At 45.6% G+C, this 16,625-nt stretch overlaps 1 protein-coding gene across 1 annotated transcript in view; it reads left to right on the top strand.

Annotated features, from left to right (window-relative positions):
- ABCA3 (ATP binding cassette subfamily A member 3) overlaps positions 1-16,625 on the top strand; it is a 64,543-nt gene that overhangs the window by 26,830 nt on the left and 21,088 nt on the right. Inside the window, exons 3-8 of the mRNA XM_048495027.1 lie at positions 4,070-4,343; positions 6,048-6,175; positions 7,609-7,774; positions 8,082-8,341; positions 13,119-13,235; positions 14,050-14,170. Coding sequence (XP_048350984.1) covers positions 4,070-4,343; positions 6,048-6,175; positions 7,609-7,774; positions 8,082-8,341; positions 13,119-13,235; positions 14,050-14,170 — 1,066 coding nt within the window. The remainder of the gene's footprint in view (positions 1-4,069; positions 4,344-6,047; positions 6,176-7,608; positions 7,775-8,081; positions 8,342-13,118; positions 13,236-14,049; positions 14,171-16,625) is intronic.

Raw genomic sequence — 16,625 nt, 5'->3', positions numbered from 1 at the left:
AACAAATAAACCAACCTGGTGCCCATGGATGCTGCCAGCACCTTCTCTGATGCCCACCAAGTGAGCTGAGATTTGATTTCCTTGAGCCTAATTCCTAACATTGCTGTCAGATCTAAACGGATCTGCCTTACAAACCAAAGGATTGTGAAAGGAGGTATGTTCCACTGTCATTATATTTCTGCAAATCGATATATCAGTTGTATGTGCCACTGTCATTATATTACTGCAAATCGATGTATCAGTTGCATCTCCTGAGCACCTGGTCTGCTAAGGCATTTGCAATCTCAGATCAAGGAGGATCCAGATTGGTAGCCATAGATCGACTTCTCCTCCATAAATCTGTCCAAGCCCCTTTGAAAGCTATCCAGGTTAGTGGCCATCACCACCTCCTGTGGCAGCATATTCCAAACACCAACCACGAGTTGCGTGAAGAAATGTTTCCTTTTATTAGTCCTAATTCTCCCACACCCCCCAGCATGTTCAATGTATGCCTCCTGGTTTTAGTATTGTGAGAGAGATAAATTTCTCTCTATCGACATTTTCTACGCCATGCATTATTTTATAGACTTCAATCATATCCCCCCTCAGACGTCTCAATGTGTGAAGCTGCCTTACGCTTATTTATTTATTCAGATATTTAAATCCAATTTTTCTCCCCGATGGGGACCCCAGAGAAACTTACAGTATCGTTCTCTTTTTTGCCATTTTGTCTTCAAAACAATCCTGCTAGATAAGTGAGGCTGAAAGAGAGAGAAGGGATCTGGCCCAAGGTCACCCAAAGAGTTTGTGGCTCAGCAGCATTTGGGTATCCCAGATCCTAGCCTGACACTCTAACCAGTGTGCCGCCATGGCTAGGATCTGGGGTCAAATCCCCACTGGCGATTAATCCTGTGATAGTCACCCAAAATATCCAGGTTTCCAGATGAACTCCCCACAGCAACACCGCCAAACACAGTTTCGTCCCAGTTCTGGTGCTCCCTCGACCACTTATCACGTGTTTTCCTAGGACCTGCATGATTGAGCACCTTTTCAGAAAACACGTGTCCAATCCAGATCGGTGGGGAGGATCGGGGATTGGATCCAGATTTGTATTTCACATGGAGGTTTTAGTGGAGCTTATATTTTTGTTTTGCATTTTTGCAGAAGTGGCGGGTGTGTGTGTGTGTGTTCTTTTGTCAAAGGAGCCTGCCGGTTTCACTAGCAGCTGCAGCAGCAGGTGCATGGAAAAGGATGGGCCGTCATTTCTCCAGTCACAGGAAATTGCGGTGCTGAGAAAAATGCGACAAGACAGAAGCGCACCCTTAGTGAAAGATATCTTGATCTCCTTCAAGCTTATTGCTCTCTGAAAAAAGAAAGGCTTGGAAAGACCCTACAAGTGACAGCAGCATTCTTTTAGCTTGATCGAGTGACACGGAAGACATAAATAAGACTAGATGCACTGCCCATAGATTTGGCAAGAGGTAGTACCTTTGACATTAGGTAAACTGAGCGAGAAATTTCTTGTCAAAGGCTTTCATGGCCGGATTCAACTGGTTGTGGTGGGTTTTCCGGGCTACGTGGCCATGGTCTGGTGGATCTTGTTCCTAATGTTTTGCCTGCATCTGTGGCTGGCATCTGTGGCTGGCACCGGTTTTCCGGGCTGCGTGGCCATGGTCTGGTGGATCTTGTTCCTAATGTTTTGCCTGCATCTGTGGCTGGCAGTCTGTTACACACTGGAGCTAATCCAACCTGTTTCTGTATGTAACAGACTTCCCTCTGTGATACACCTCTGAAGGTGCCAGCCACAGATGCAAGCGAAACGTTAGGAACAAGATCCACCAGACCACGGCCACGCAGCCCGGGAAACCCACCACAACCAGTTGAGTGAGAAATTCATCACAGAAATGTGAAGCTGAACTGGAGAGAGTTTGGTCTGGTTCTTACCTTTTAGGTACATGAGAATTAATTTTGAAGTGGACGTGAACCCACAACCACTTGTGATTGAAAAGTCGTTCCGCCTTCCCCACAGAAAAAGATAACATTCTACTCCGATTCACATTGGTTCAGGGCCAGAGAGAGAAGAACTGCGCCTGTGGCATGCATGTGCCCTGTGCCCCTGCCACGCCCCCGCCACACCCCGGCCATGCACCAGCATGTGCCCAGGGCAAGACGCCTGCCCCCTGGGCGCTATGTGTCTGCATTGGTTTTCTTCCCCTTTTCCTCACCATATGGCAGTGATGGTGAACCTTTTCGAGACCAAGTGTCCAAACTGCAACCAAAAACCCACTTATTTATCACAAAGTGCCAACATGGCAATTTAACCTGAATACTGAGGTTTTAGTATAGAAAAAACAGTTGACTCCAAGGCACGCGTTACTTGGGAGTAAGCTTGGTGGTAGTCGGTGGCTTTGCTCTGAAGCAACTGTGCAACTCTTCGAATGGGTGAATCACGACCCTAGGAGGGTTTACTCAGATGCAAGCCCCATTGCCAGCAACAGAGCTTACTCCCAGGTAAAGGATCACGCTTTAGTTCTTCCCATGAAAATCAGCAGGGTTTAATAGCACTTAACAGGGTTACCTACACTGCTTCCCCAAAACTAGGTCTTAGGTTTAGTGCTAATAATCTCCCTGAAATAATTGCACTATTATCACATGATGATCTCTGTGCACGTGTGCCCACAGAGAGGGCTCTGAGTGCCACCTCTGGCACCCGTGCCATAGGTTCGCCACCACTGCCATATGGTATCCTGTCAGGGCTGTTCAACAGTGGAATTCACTGCCTCAGAGAGTGGTGGAGTCTCCTTCTTTGGAGGTTTTTAAACAGAGGTCGGGAACATATGTCAGGAATGCTTTGATTGTGTGTTCCTGCATAGCGGGGGGTTGGACTGGATGGCCCTTGTGGTCTCTTCCAGCTCTATGATTCTATGTACTAGGTTGGATGGAAGGAAGCTTTCTCTCTTCATTGGCTCTGTCCAAATGCATGTGCTGATCTTCTGGCACATGCAAATACTGATCTCAAAAACAGATCATATATGAGTTTTTGCTGTTCTCATCAGAGATGGCTGTGTGATCAGCTGACAAGAACACAGAGTACAGTTCTGCTCACCGTATCTCAGTGTCAAAAGAGGGCAACTGAGGTAACTGAGGGATTGGAACACCTTTCTATAAGGGAAGAGTAGGAGTCTGAGATTTTCAGTTTAGAAAAGAGATGACTAGGGGTGTGCGGGGAAGGGACTTGATAGAGGTTAATATAAAATGTTGCATGGGGTGAAGTGTATTCCCAAAGCTGGGGCACCCAATAAAGTTGATGAGCAACAGATTCAAGACAGACAAAAGAAAATACTCCTTTATTCGATGAGTAATTAAACTGTGGAATTCATTGCCACTGGAGAGAGTGAGGGCTGCAAGCATAAGGGGTCAGACAGATTCATGGTGACTAAAGGGAATTTTTCACATTCAGAGGCCATCAACCTCTGACTACCCGTGCTAAGGGGCAACATCAGAGAACGGGAAGAAGAAAATGGAGGAGAAACCTCTGAATGCTGAAGCAAAAAGGTGTATGGCGCCAGAGGTTGCGAGACATTTGTATAACAACCTGTAGCTAATTTGAAAACTTACAGCACAGTTGTTACGAAAGATGTGTACACCATACTAATGCCTGGCTTGTGTTCATTATAATTATGCTGTATTATATGGTGGACCATTGTTCTGTTAGTTATTATTTATAATGGTTCATCCTGTGTGCTTTTGAATTTTTCAGCCTAGCCATTTGGTGATCTGAATGTTCCTATTATCTGTTTGATTTTGCATTTTTGGTAATAACTATACTTTATGTTTTTGAATGAGCTGTAGATTGTTATATAAATGTCTTACAGCCTCTGGTGCCACACACACCTTTTTTTTTTATATATCAGGGGACAGCCTCGGGGTCTGTGCCCAGTTGTTGGCTCTCCAGGATAACTGGTTGGTCTTTGTGGGAAGCTGGGCATGGACAAGATGGTCTGACCCAAGCAGGGCTGTTCTTATGTTCTTAACTCCCACCTTGCCCTTTGTAGTTCATTTGAACCCTCTGTTTGCCTTCCTTCTGCAGAAGCGGCAGATTTTGGTCACGGTCATTGAAATCTGCTTGCCACTGTTGTTTGCTGCGATCCTCATTGCCCTTCGCCACCGGGTACACTCGGTCGACCACCCCAACGCCACCATCTACGGCAACCAGTCAGTGGATTACCTACCACCTTTCTTCTACAAATGGCATTCACCCAAGCACTGGGAGCTGGCATACGTCCCCTCTAACAATACGGCCGTGAGAAGTATTGCTGAGGCAGTGGAAGGCACCTTGCAGATCCAGGGTGTCAGTGTCAAAGGTAAGTGCCGGACAGAGCTTTTTACGTGCAGACTCTCAGCCTAACCCACCTCCCAGGGCTATCGTGAAACTGAAATGGAGAATGCTGTAAGCCGCTTTGGGTCCCTGTTGTGGGGTGAAAGTGGAACATAAATGAAGTGCATAAATCAAGACAATTTGGCCCCAGTGTGTCTGTTGCAGAGGACAGAACACTTAGTGTTTCCAAGAAGAGGGAAAGAGCTTGGCCTCTTTCATACTGGAACTGACATTTCTGGTCTGGGTGTTCCTGGGACACAACTGTGTGAGGTGACAAACATCCGTACAAAAACATTCCAGAGATGGGAAAAGGGCAATGATTTCATGGACTGGAGCACTTTCCCTCTAAAGCAAAGATTTGCATTTTTAAAAATTTGTTTGTTTAGAACAGTGGTTCTCAACATTCCTAATGCTGCGACCCTTTAATACAGTTCCTCATGTTGTGGTGACCCCCAACCCTAACATTTATCCATTTTACAGATGGAGAACACTGATGCAGAGAGTCTTAGGTGACCCCTGTGAAAGGGTCGTTCGACCCCCAAAGGGGTCCCGTCCCCCAGGTTGAGAACCACTGGTTTAGAGAGCTGATGGGATTGTCTAGAATCATATAGTTGGAAGAGACTGCAAGGGCCATGTAGTCCAACCCCCTGCCATGCAAGAACACACAGTCAAAGCTCTTTCAAAAGATGGCCATCCAGCCTCTGTTTTAAAACCGCCACAGGATACTCCACCACCCTCTAAGGCAGCATATTCCACTGTTAACAGCCATTACTAGCTGTACGTTCTTTAGGTGGAATCGCTTTTTCCTATAGTTTGAATCTTGTGTCTGAGACTCTGGAGCCATGGAAAACATCTTCAACATGACATCCCTTTGAATATTTACACCTGGCCATTATGTCACGCCTTAACCTTCTCTGCTCTAGACTAAACATACCCAGATCCCCAAGTCTCTCCTCATAGGGCATGAATTCCAAACCTTTTACCATTTTGGTCTCTCTCCTCTGGACATGCTCCAGCTTACCAATATTCTTCTTGAATTGTGGTACCCAGAACTGGATACAGTATTCCTGGTGAGGTCTGACCAATGCAGAATAGAGTGGTACTATTACATCCCTCGATCTAGACCCTACACTTCTATTGATGCAGCCCAGAATCACTTTGGTTTTCTTAGCTGCCACATCACACTGTTGACTCATTTTCAGCTTATGGTGTACTAAGACTCCCAGATCCCTTTCACATGCACTGCTGTCAAGACCCGTGTCACCCTTCTCATATCCTTGCATTTCATTTTTTCTGACTTAGCACCTTGTATTTCTCCCTGTCGAAATTCATTTTGTTATTATTTTATTACTTGTTATTTGTCTATTAGACAACCAGGTTGCAGAGACAATGTTATGATGAAAAGAATAATCTCATTGGGATATCTTCCTTCAAAGGCAGTCTACCTTTCAATACTGGTTGCTGAAAGGTAGCCAGTGATGGAGGGGTTTGTCTTCATGCCTTGTGATCTATTTCTCATAAACCTCTTCTTGTGGGAAACTGGATGCTAGATGAAGGAAGTTTTTGGCCTGGCCCAAACAGGACTTATATTCTCCTGTTCCTTGCTTGGGTGGCTAAGCTCTCGGTCCTAAAACAATCAGGGGTTTTTTTTTCACCGTGTGGATTCCCTTTGGTTTTTTTCTCCCTGTAGCTCGAGGCTTCCTCTCTGAGAAGGACTTTGAAGACTACATCAGGTTTGATAACCGCTCAGGCAACGTCCTGGCTGGAGTTGTTTTCGAGAACTGCACGCCACACAGCCAGGAGCCCTTGCCACTCCAGGTGTGTAGCCGCCGCTGTTGGTTTCCCAGGTTGATGAACACCAGTGTTGGAACCAAATGGAGAGGTAGTGTGGCTGGGGCTGCCTCAGAGAGTTGTGTTGCCACATTTAGCTTGACCAAAAGGCTCCTGTTGAGGATTCTTCTATTGATTTTATTTTCAAAGATTTTGGCTGTGCATTTGGGCAGGCTTCCTGTGAATGTTCTTCTCTGCGAATATGCATCCCTCCATTCCCACTACGAGCTCCACAGATTACCAAATGGGATCCTATTCTTTGGGGCCTCATGCTGTCAGGGATTCCTAGAGTGGCTTGGGTAGGCCTGTGCATGATGCACAGAAGAAAAGAACACTTGATGAACATCAGTGACAGGTCAAGTGCTGCTATGTTTTCACATGCATTTCTGATGGGATTTGTTTAGAAATTGGGAATAATCATTTCTTAAATAACTCTGTTCCATTGTAGCTTTGAATTTTGGTGGTGGTAGTGGGGGCTCTGGGTCTGTCCTTGCTACAACTCCTGTTGCTAGTTTTAAATCCATATTGGTTGCTTAGTTGTTGCAAGGTGAGCATGCGTGTGTAAAGATCCTAAACCGAGACCCCAAAGAAATATCTGCATAGTAAACCTGGCGATTCGTGTATTATGAATGTTCCAAGGTGCCAAGGCACTGCATATTTATAGTTTGATTGCTTTATTATTGAGTGAGTACTATTGATGTCAGCAGCCATGAACCCATCTGGGGAACAGCAACCTTGAAATTAGACAGACAGACAGACAGACAGACAGACAGACAGACAGACAGACAGACAGACAGACAGCAAGCAAGCACTAAGATGCATTTGATCCCACGAAAACATTATTCCAGTGTAGCACCAGAAACAGCCATCTGCTAATTCTATATGCCTGGTGGCATTTGGTGGTATTTAGAACAATAAAAATGCCTGCTCATGACAAAATTACCTCATTTTGATCCAGCAAAAACTGACAGTCATTGGGTGAGAAGAGACCAAACAGCAGTCTCCACCCATATGGATCTTGAATTCAGTGCTTACTTGTCAGTGTGGGATTTTACGATGGAGGAATATTTGCACAATAAAGTTAAACCGCACATAAGGACGTGCTGTGGATGCTCTTGGGTATCCACTACTGTACATGCCCACAAGAATGGCTTTCCATGTTGTGTCGGCAAACACCCATGCAAAACAAAAACAAACATGGTTCTTTCCCCCCAAACTTGCCGTATTGATACAAAACATTGTGCAAGCTTTTGAGCCCACCAGAAGTCTTCATTGGACTGGATAACATTTTGATAAGCTAGAAGGGTAGGGTGCAGATTTTTAAGGCCATCCATCTACACAAACTTGCCTGCTTCTTCTGAAGTTGGGATCTTCTCTTGCCCTGTTTCTGCTGTTCCAACACCTGCCTTTTGCATTTATAGGTTAGTTACCGGCTGAGGTTCAAATACAGCCCTCGAAACGCCCCTCGGAGCGAGCAGACAGGCCTGAACCCAAACATCGATCGAGACTGGCACACTAGCTATCTCCTCCCACTGTTCCAGTTGCCAGGGCCCAGGGAAGCCAAGTACAGTGATGGAGGGACACCAGGTATGTAGGATCTTGGCTGTGTGTTCTTGCAGAAGAGTAAGCATTTGGCTGGATGAATATTGTTCTTGTCGGGGCCACCAAATGTGGCGGTTGCCCCAAATAAAATACAGAAAGCTGCCTTATACAGAACCAAACAGTTGCTTCGTAAAGGTCAGCGCTGTTGACTTGGACTAGCCACAGCTCTCCAGACACTCCAGCAAGTGTGTGAAACAGGATGCTGGACAAAGCAGATCACTAAGATACCCTTATATCCTTACGATGCCTTTCTAGACAGTCCTTTCCAACTCCTTGTTCTTGCTTTTTTCAGGTTACTACCGGGAAGGTTTCCTCGCCATGCAGCATGCAGTGGACAAGGCCATCATCCGGTACCATGCCGAACCTTCCGTGGCCAAGCTGCTGGAGGGGATCACTGTGGTAGTCAGGCGCTTCCCGTACCCACCTTACATCAATGACCTTTTCCTCCTGGCCATCCAGAACCAGCTCCCCTTGCTGCTCATGCTAAGCTTCACCTACACCTCGCTCAACATCGTGCGTGCCGTGGTGCACGAGAAAGAGAAGAAGCTGAAGGTAATGGGAGATGTTCTCCGGGTGGACTTGCCCTAGGAACAGAGGTTGTGTACATCCTGTGCAGCAACCCGTTGCACCAAAAAAGCAGAGAATTCTAGATGTTAACATCCAGTTCTTCCATTCCAAGAATGGGATGAGGAGAGGCTGCAGTGTTTGGGGCTCTTTAGTTTGGAGAGGAGACGTCTGAGGAGGGATATGATTGAAGTCTATAAAATGATGCATGGGGTAGAAAATGTGGACAGAGAGAAATTTTTCTCTCTTTCTCACAATACTAAAATCAGGGGGCATGCGTTGAAAATGCTGGGGGAAAGAATTAGGACTAATAAAAGGAAACATTTATTCCCGCAACGTGTGGTCAATGTTTGGAATGTGCTGCCGCAGGAGGTGGTGATGGCCACTCACCTGGATAGCTTTCAAAGGGGCTTGGACAGATTGATGGAGGAGAAGTTGATCTATGGCTACCAATCTTGATCCTCCTTGATCTGAGATTGCAAATGCCTTAGCAGACCAGGTGCTCGGGAGCAGCAGCCGCAGCAGCAGCAGGCCATTGCTTTCACATCCTGCCTGTGAGCTCCTAAAGGCATCTGCTGGGCCACTGCGAGGAGCAGAGTGCTGGACTAGATGGACTCTGGTCTGATCTAGCAAGGCTCTTTCTTATGTTCTTGTGTTCAAGAACAAGCAGAGTGCTTCAATGTTAGGGAACAATAAATAAAAATGCAGAAGGTTCTAGAAGGAGGGAAAGCAACATGTTACAACCCGATCCCATTGGACCTTGGAAGCTCAGCAAGGCTGGTTCTTGGCTGGGAGACCATCAAGGAAGACCTTGTGGAACAAGGCAATAGCAATTGCATTAAAAGCTCTCAATGGCATTGAAATCTCTTTGCTTGAACTAACCACCAGTCAGTTGTCACTTGAGGGCACTTCAGTCTATGCAGAATATTCTGTTAGGCAGAAAATTCCTCTACTTGATGTACACAGATTTCATTTAAAAAAGAAGAAGAAGCTCTGAGCCCTACAGGGGAGAGCGGGGTACAAGTCCAATAAACGAAATGAATGAAATGAAAATAAAACACTAAGTTTCTAGCCCTCTAGGCTGTGAAAGTAAAGCGTGAGGTGTGATTTCATAAGCTGCGGCAAGGGGGGGGGGTGTTTGCTGAATTTAATTTCTGGTGGCCAGGGGCAGAGGTTCAGAGCCACGCATATTCCTCTGCCCCATAACAAGCTAAACCAGAATAAATTATGCAAAGCAGGAGAACTCAGGCCTATAAGCTTAATTTATACTGGAAACAGAATTGAGATTTAATTATTTTTCGCTTTAGGGTTTGAGCTGCCTCAGTGAAGATACCTATTTGAGATACCTATCTAGTGGGTTAATAAGCCTGGAGAGTATGTTTCTAGTTGTTACAGTTGCAGTGTAAAGTCTGAAAAAATCACATAGTGCCTGATGATGAAATTTTGGAAACTGGTAGCTGGTTCATCAGGCCTCTTGTCAGGGTGTGGGGCCCTAGAGCTCTGCTCAGTTCCTTCTCTGTCCCTCTGACTAGCAAAATAAGATTGCAGAATAAAAGCATGCATGTTTTCTTCCCTGGTTTGCTGAACTGGGCTCAGTTGATCACAGCGGTTGGATAAGCTTGCTTTCAGTGGCCAAGGAAACACATAGAAGGATATATATACTGAGGAAAGAGACATATCCAAAAGGAGAGCTAAAAGGAGCATAGTAAAGAAAGGCTTTGCTTTATGTAGCAGAATTGCTGTCAGAGGATCATCTGATGATTGGATTGGATTGGATTTTTAATTTCTATGCTGCCCTCCCCTGAAGGGCTCAGGGTGGTGTACAACAATATAAAAAAACACTAAGCATAACAATGCAATGGTAATAGTCATAACATCAATAACAACAATATCACTAAACCATACAATACAAGCAATATAATGACATTTCATGACATGATATAATCAATAAAACAACCTTCCATAACATTACAATATTACTGTCACATCATAGCCACCCTAATAGAACCTTCAAAAAATAATACATTTAACATTATAAATAATCAGATAATGACAACATCACAACCTCCTCATAATAATAAATACATTATAGAGAAAACTAAGATGGTGACATCCTATCCAATTTACTGCAATCTAAAAAGGATCTAAGACTAGAAAATAACCACCCTAACAACACTACCCAAATACAGTTCCTACTAGATATCCTGGAAATCATAAACTCTGCCTGAGAACAGCTTAAAAGGAACAAAAACCAACAGCACAACTAGGAACCCTATACTAGCATCTCACTAACAGACCCAAAAATAATCTCAATAATTAGCCCTGCTATCGAAGACTAAATCTAATGAATCCACTAATCATCAATTACTTTGAAAACAATGTCCAACAAATTTGAAGAGCAGTCAGTTTCAGTGTGTTTTCCAGGGAGCTACCTCTGCTGTCATCATGTTGTTTTCTCTGGGCACGCCTCACTCTTGCTGTCATGTCCCAAATTCCACACGAGTAGCTCCTCAGATTATATGGAGGTCCCTGCCACAGGCCACCACCATCGTCCAAGCACCTCCAGGGTTGGGACAAAACATTGTCTGTCTCGGCGTGCTTACAAGAGTCTCCATACAGGTCTGCTCCGTACACTTTTCCCCAGTCCGCAGCTGTCTGTGGGTCTCGGGCACAGCTAAGGGGTCTCTGCCACTCACCCCCTTCACTGAGGGGTCCCTGCCACCGAACCCACTCGCCTGATGTGTTCAAAGGACTCCACGGCATCCTCCTGCCCAGAATTGCACCATCCAGATCGCTGCCCGCTGGATCGAATGACTGCCACTATTTTCTATGAGGAGTACGTCAGTCCGTGGAAGTCCAAATATTACTGCTATGATTAAAGTACTGCTAGCAAAAATGCTATGAGTTATCATAGATCCAAAGGTAGTGAAACACAATCCTGACCCATCATAGGTCCTTTAAAAAGCCTAATTACCACAGCTCCGAGCTACCAGACTTCTCTGGGCGCCATTTCGTTGTTTTAAGATGGTGCTTCACACAAGCAACATTTCAAATGATGTAGCATCCTGACACTCCCCTGCTTCATTTTGGGATTCACTAATATTAAGATGATGGCGTGTCCAGAAAGATACATAGCATTCATATTTTGAAAAGCAGTGATTGCCCAATCATGCTGAAAGACCAAGGGCACTGTGGATTGTAGCAAGAGAGCTGCAAAACTGGATAGGTACAAAACAGCAAAAGAACCCAGAGCCTTGATGGCAGTCAAGTGAACTCGTGTGTTGAGATCCTTGATGCCAGTTCCACTGCTTTGCAAGTTTCTTATGTGCTTCTGAAGAGAATGTATTAGAAAGATGGATGATGACAAAAATAACATAAATGGAATGACAGTGGGGCCAACGTATAGAAAATAAAAATGCCTATAAGCGTTAAGGGCTTCACTTGCGGAATCGCTGCTGTTGCGTGAAAGCGATACTTGGAAACGACATGTTTCGGAGGCACCATAGCTTATAATTGTCGTAGTCATAATAGCCACAGCAGCAGAGAAGACCATTGATCCAAGAAGCAGCCAAGGGACCAGCCTAGAGAATCTTCGCTTTATTTGGAGCAAAACAGGGTGGGAGAAGATGCCGACCTTTACAAAGTACAGAACACTGAGCCAGGCAGCGAACCAAAGATCTAAAGTGTTCATAAAAATCCAAATTGTTTTATTGATGGTGAACATCTGGAAATAGGTGCGCTCGAAAAAGGAACGCAGAGTTATATTCAGGATCGTTATCATCTGCAATATAAACCTCGACAGACCAAGACAGCACAGGATAAGGTCAGCTGGAGATAATTTCCTGTTTCTGAACCAGTCAATACAAATGAAAAGGACAATATATCCATTGGCCACCATTCCAACAAGAGTGTTCAAAACCAGAGCTGCAAAGACAATTGCTAGTAAGGTGGACATCTTTCAGACTGCAAAAGAAACAGCGACACCGCCTTTGAAGTCCACAGTTTCTCCAATGTTGTCTTTTCAAAGCTGCAAATACCACAGAGCACAACATTCTGCCCTTCTATTTATGTCCAAAACATCTGGAGAAGCTGGTGTTGGTTTCCAGTATCAACCCTGTAGAGATGCAAATATTACCAGAAGGGATTTTGCTAAATTTGTATTCCTGTTCTAATATGTCAGGCTTGTGTATTCTACAGAGATGCCAAATACAATGTTAGCATTTGTTTTTGCAAATGAGCATGCCCAATCCTTGTGGTGTTTGTGGCCTTAAAACAAATATATTTCCAACTTTGTCTTGTCCGCCCTTCCCCAAGCTTGGAAAGCCTTTCTCTATCGTTGGGTAGTGACTGTGTCAGCCCCCAAAACATACGTCAAGTTTCTAACCCTTACAGGCAATCATTGCGCATCAAAAGACAGCTAACTAGGTTCATGGTGCTTTTGTTTTTGTGGAGAAAAGAAACTGGTTGTAGAGCTAACAATGAGATCGAATGTTATCCTGTGTATAGCGTTCTTTTGCTGAGGAAACAAAATGCTCGTTCTAGGGCATAGAAAAACATATCTGGGAACCATGTCCCTATTTCCCTATGTTCTCTTCTTTGCTTGAAGTGACAATTATACTTATGACTGCCTGGAAGGGAGGGAACATGATTATGGGATTCGAGAGCTAAATAATGGCAGGAAAAACAATCTTCAGAAAGGAACTATGATGCCCGCCTCGCCTGCCTGTCATTACGCATTGTCACGTTACCTTTTCTGTGTTTTCAGGAATACATGCGCATGATGGGTCTTAGTAACTGGCTTCACTGGAGTGCCTGGTTCCTCATGTTCTTCCTTTTCCTCTTGGTGTCCATCTTCTTCGTCACAGTGCTCTTCTGCATCAAGGTGAGCCTCTTCCAGCAGACATTAGCCCACTGTGACCTCAAGGTTTGGCAATTGGAGTATAGGGCCTAGCCCAGTGATGGCGAACCTTTTTAAGGCCGAGTGCCCAAACTACAACCCAAAACCCACTTGTTATTCGCAAAGTGCCAACACGGCAATTTAACGTGAATACTGAGGCTTTAGTTTAGAAAAAAGGGTTGACTCCAAGGTGTGTGTTACTCAGGAGTAAGCTTGGTGGTAGTTGGCGGCTTTGCTTTGAAGCAACCGTTCAACTCTTCCAACGGATGAATCATGACCCTAGGAGGGTTTACTCAGAAGCAAGCCCCATTGCCAGCAACTGAGCTTACTCCCCAGGTAAGGATAAGCTATCTTAGAAGTTCTTCCCATGAAAATCAGTGGGGCTTAACAGTGCTTAACAGGGTTACCTACACTGCTTCCCCAAAACTAGGTCTTAGGTTTAATGCTAATAATCAAGCCCAGTGGCCCATCAGCCTAGATGTGTGGTGGTGGGGGGCACTCCTGTTCGCAGCGCTGCCCACAGAGAGAGGGCTCTGGAGGTGCCACCTACTGGCCCTAGCCTGTTCATGGCTGGAGACTTTTGTTGAGCTTTGGGAAATGAGGGCCTTCGGAAAGTCCCGGAGCCCACCCCATTGCAAGCCCATTGCGCAGTAAAGACCCCTGAGGTAAGCCTTCCATGTATAATAGGCCTGTGTCTGGTCTCTGTTTTCTGTCAGTCTTCAGGATTTCTGCATGATACATAATGGTGATGGCAAAAGCCAATAAAGGCTGGGCTCAATGCAAGGTGTTGATTTTACAGGTGAGTGAGCAAGGGGCCGTGCTCACCAGCAGCGACCCAACCCTGGTGTTCGCCTTCCTGACTGTCTTCTCCGTCTCCACCATCTCCTTCAGCTTCATGGTCAGCACCTTCTTCTCCAAAGGTGAGCTATGTCTTCTTGCTGCTCCCCACCAAGACAGAAGAATGGTGAGCCATGAAACTCTGCCTACCTGCTTTGGAATAAATCACCTGTATGAACACCCGTGAAGGTAACTTATACTGAATCAGTCCTTCAAGGGCAGTGTTGTCTGCTCAAGACAGGCAGCGGCTCTCTGGGGTCTCAAGCAGAGATGTTTCACATCACCTTTTTTTTTGGAGATGCCGGGGATCAAACCTTCGGCCTTCCGTACGCCAAACCGATGCTCTGCTACTGAGCCACAGCCCCTCTGTGAGGATTTCTTCTCCCTTCCTGTGGCAAACGGATCACCAGAATAATTCTCTAGAGTTATAAGCCACCGAAACAGATAACTCCTCTCAACTTGGCCTGTATTGGGAAGGTTTGTCTCACTGTTCCATAGAGCTTCTCGGCAGCTTGGACTGTGAGAGGTTGTTGCTGTATGTGGATTTCTTTGTGTCCTTTGTTGGAAGTTATCCCAAGTAGGGAGAGGGAGTCTGAATGCCCCCCCCCCACTTGGCTTCCCCAAAATTCTAGAAGTTTCACAAGTGTGGCAAATTGATCTTTACAGGTTTACGGCTGAGGCTAGGACAGGGATCAGGGTTCTCTTCCTTTCTAGACAGAATTTTGTGGCCACAAAAGGAAGCTACTGGCCCAGAGGCATTTTTAGCCTAGAATTGAGAAGCCTGCCCACAATACACAGGACAACAGGAACACCTCCTGTAGGCTTGGCACTCCTAGTAATATCTCAGAGCATCTGCTTGCCCCAACAGGTATGCAGGTTGTGCTAAAAAAAGACCCCGCAGAATTCCACAACTTCCTTGCTTCCAGTTCCTAAGTATGAAGAGGCCTGAGAAGGTTTTTTTGCTGTTGAGTTCGCCCTCTGGCTTTGCGGGGTGAAAGTAAAGTCAGGAAACTGGTGTGGCTGAATTACCATGGGTTTGGCATGCAGCATTTCAGATGTGATGAGCTAATTATGGTGTTGTGCAAGAGAGGCTAATGATGAAGTAGCAAGAAAGTGGGGAACCCTCGTCCACACTCTTCTGAGTCCTGAGAGACACCCCCCCTCAAGGGCGTATGTACCCTGTGGTTTCAAGAAGCGCGCTGAATGCACTGTGACAAATTTTGCCCCTTGGTGGGCCTGCCCAAACACTTTCTCCCCCCGACTGTATCTTCGTGGAATGGAAGAAATGCCCAGATTTGAATCTCTGCTCTGCCGTGGAAGTTCAGCAAGTGATCTTGGGTCAGTTGCATTCTCTCGGCCGAAGCATCTTCACAGGATTGTTCTGAAGATAAAATGGAGAAAGCGGGGGGGTGGGGGGTACTATGGTAAGCCTCTTTGGAACCCTACTGGGGATAAAAGCAGTATATGAATCAAGTAAATAAATTAGTCAAATCAGATGATTTTGAGAGAACTGAGCAGTCTGCAATATTTTATTTTCCCTGATCAGATGGCAAACCTGCAGAGAACAGACTGACAGGCCCAGGTATTCCCATCACCAGATGTGTTTCCGCACTCCTACATTCCTGCTGGGTGACCTTGGGCTAGTCACAGTTCTTAGGAACTCTCTCAGCCCCACCTACCTCTGTTGTGGGGAAAGGAAGGGAAAGGAGCTTGTAAGCCTCCTTGAGTCTCCTTACAAGGGAGAAAGGTGGGGAATAAATCCAAACTTTTCTCCTGCCTCTGCTTCTCTTTAACTGGGGAGAAGGAAGTGGATCCTTTGTCTTTGATTTGCCCAGAATTTTAATAACTGTGTATTCCCTCTTTCCTGCTTTGTGGGCTCATGTTTTCTTTTCTGCATATCATCCTGACCTTATACAGTTCCATCCAAGCATTTGACACATTTCTGGCTTAGGTGGCTTTCAAAAATGAGAGCCAGGGTGGTGAATCTTGAGACTGGGTCATGACTGCTGGCTCACAGGACTGCTAAACAGCCCCAAGTACCTTCTGTTCAGATGAAGAAATAGAGAAGGAAAAGGGATGCAGATATGGAGGAGGGATAGGAGGAGTCTGAAATACTGTGTTGCTGAGTTGGCTCAGAGAACAGTTTGGGATGCAGACAATCCCAGGTTTCTATCTCTGCCATCTCTAGCTAAAAAATTGAAAGGTGATGTGAAATACCTCTGCAGGAGACCCTGGAAAGCAGCAGCCAGTCAAAGTAGACAAAACTGAGTTTGGCAAAGGCCTCAAGTGACTTCACACATTCATGTGCATTCCAAATAAACACAGCATGACCCAAGCCAAGAGCAGCAGCCGCCAGCCACAGTCAGACTAGTCGCATGAACCCAATTTTGGTGCCTCAATAATGCCTGTTAAGAACATAAGAAAGAGCCTGCTGGATCAGACCAGAGTCCATCTAGTCCAGCACTCTGCTACTCGCGGTGGCCCACCAGGTGCCTTTGGGAGCTCACCTGCAGGATGTGAAAGCAATGGCCTTCTGCG

Source organism: Sphaerodactylus townsendi, linkage group LG04, assembly GCF_021028975.2.
Source record: "Sphaerodactylus townsendi isolate TG3544 linkage group LG04, MPM_Stown_v2.3, whole genome shotgun sequence".
In the NCBI taxonomy this organism is placed as follows: Eukaryota; Metazoa; Chordata; class Lepidosauria; order Squamata; family Sphaerodactylidae; genus Sphaerodactylus; species Sphaerodactylus townsendi.
Note: the sequence above shows the minus strand (reverse complement) of the source record. Positions and strands in the feature narration are given on the sequence as shown.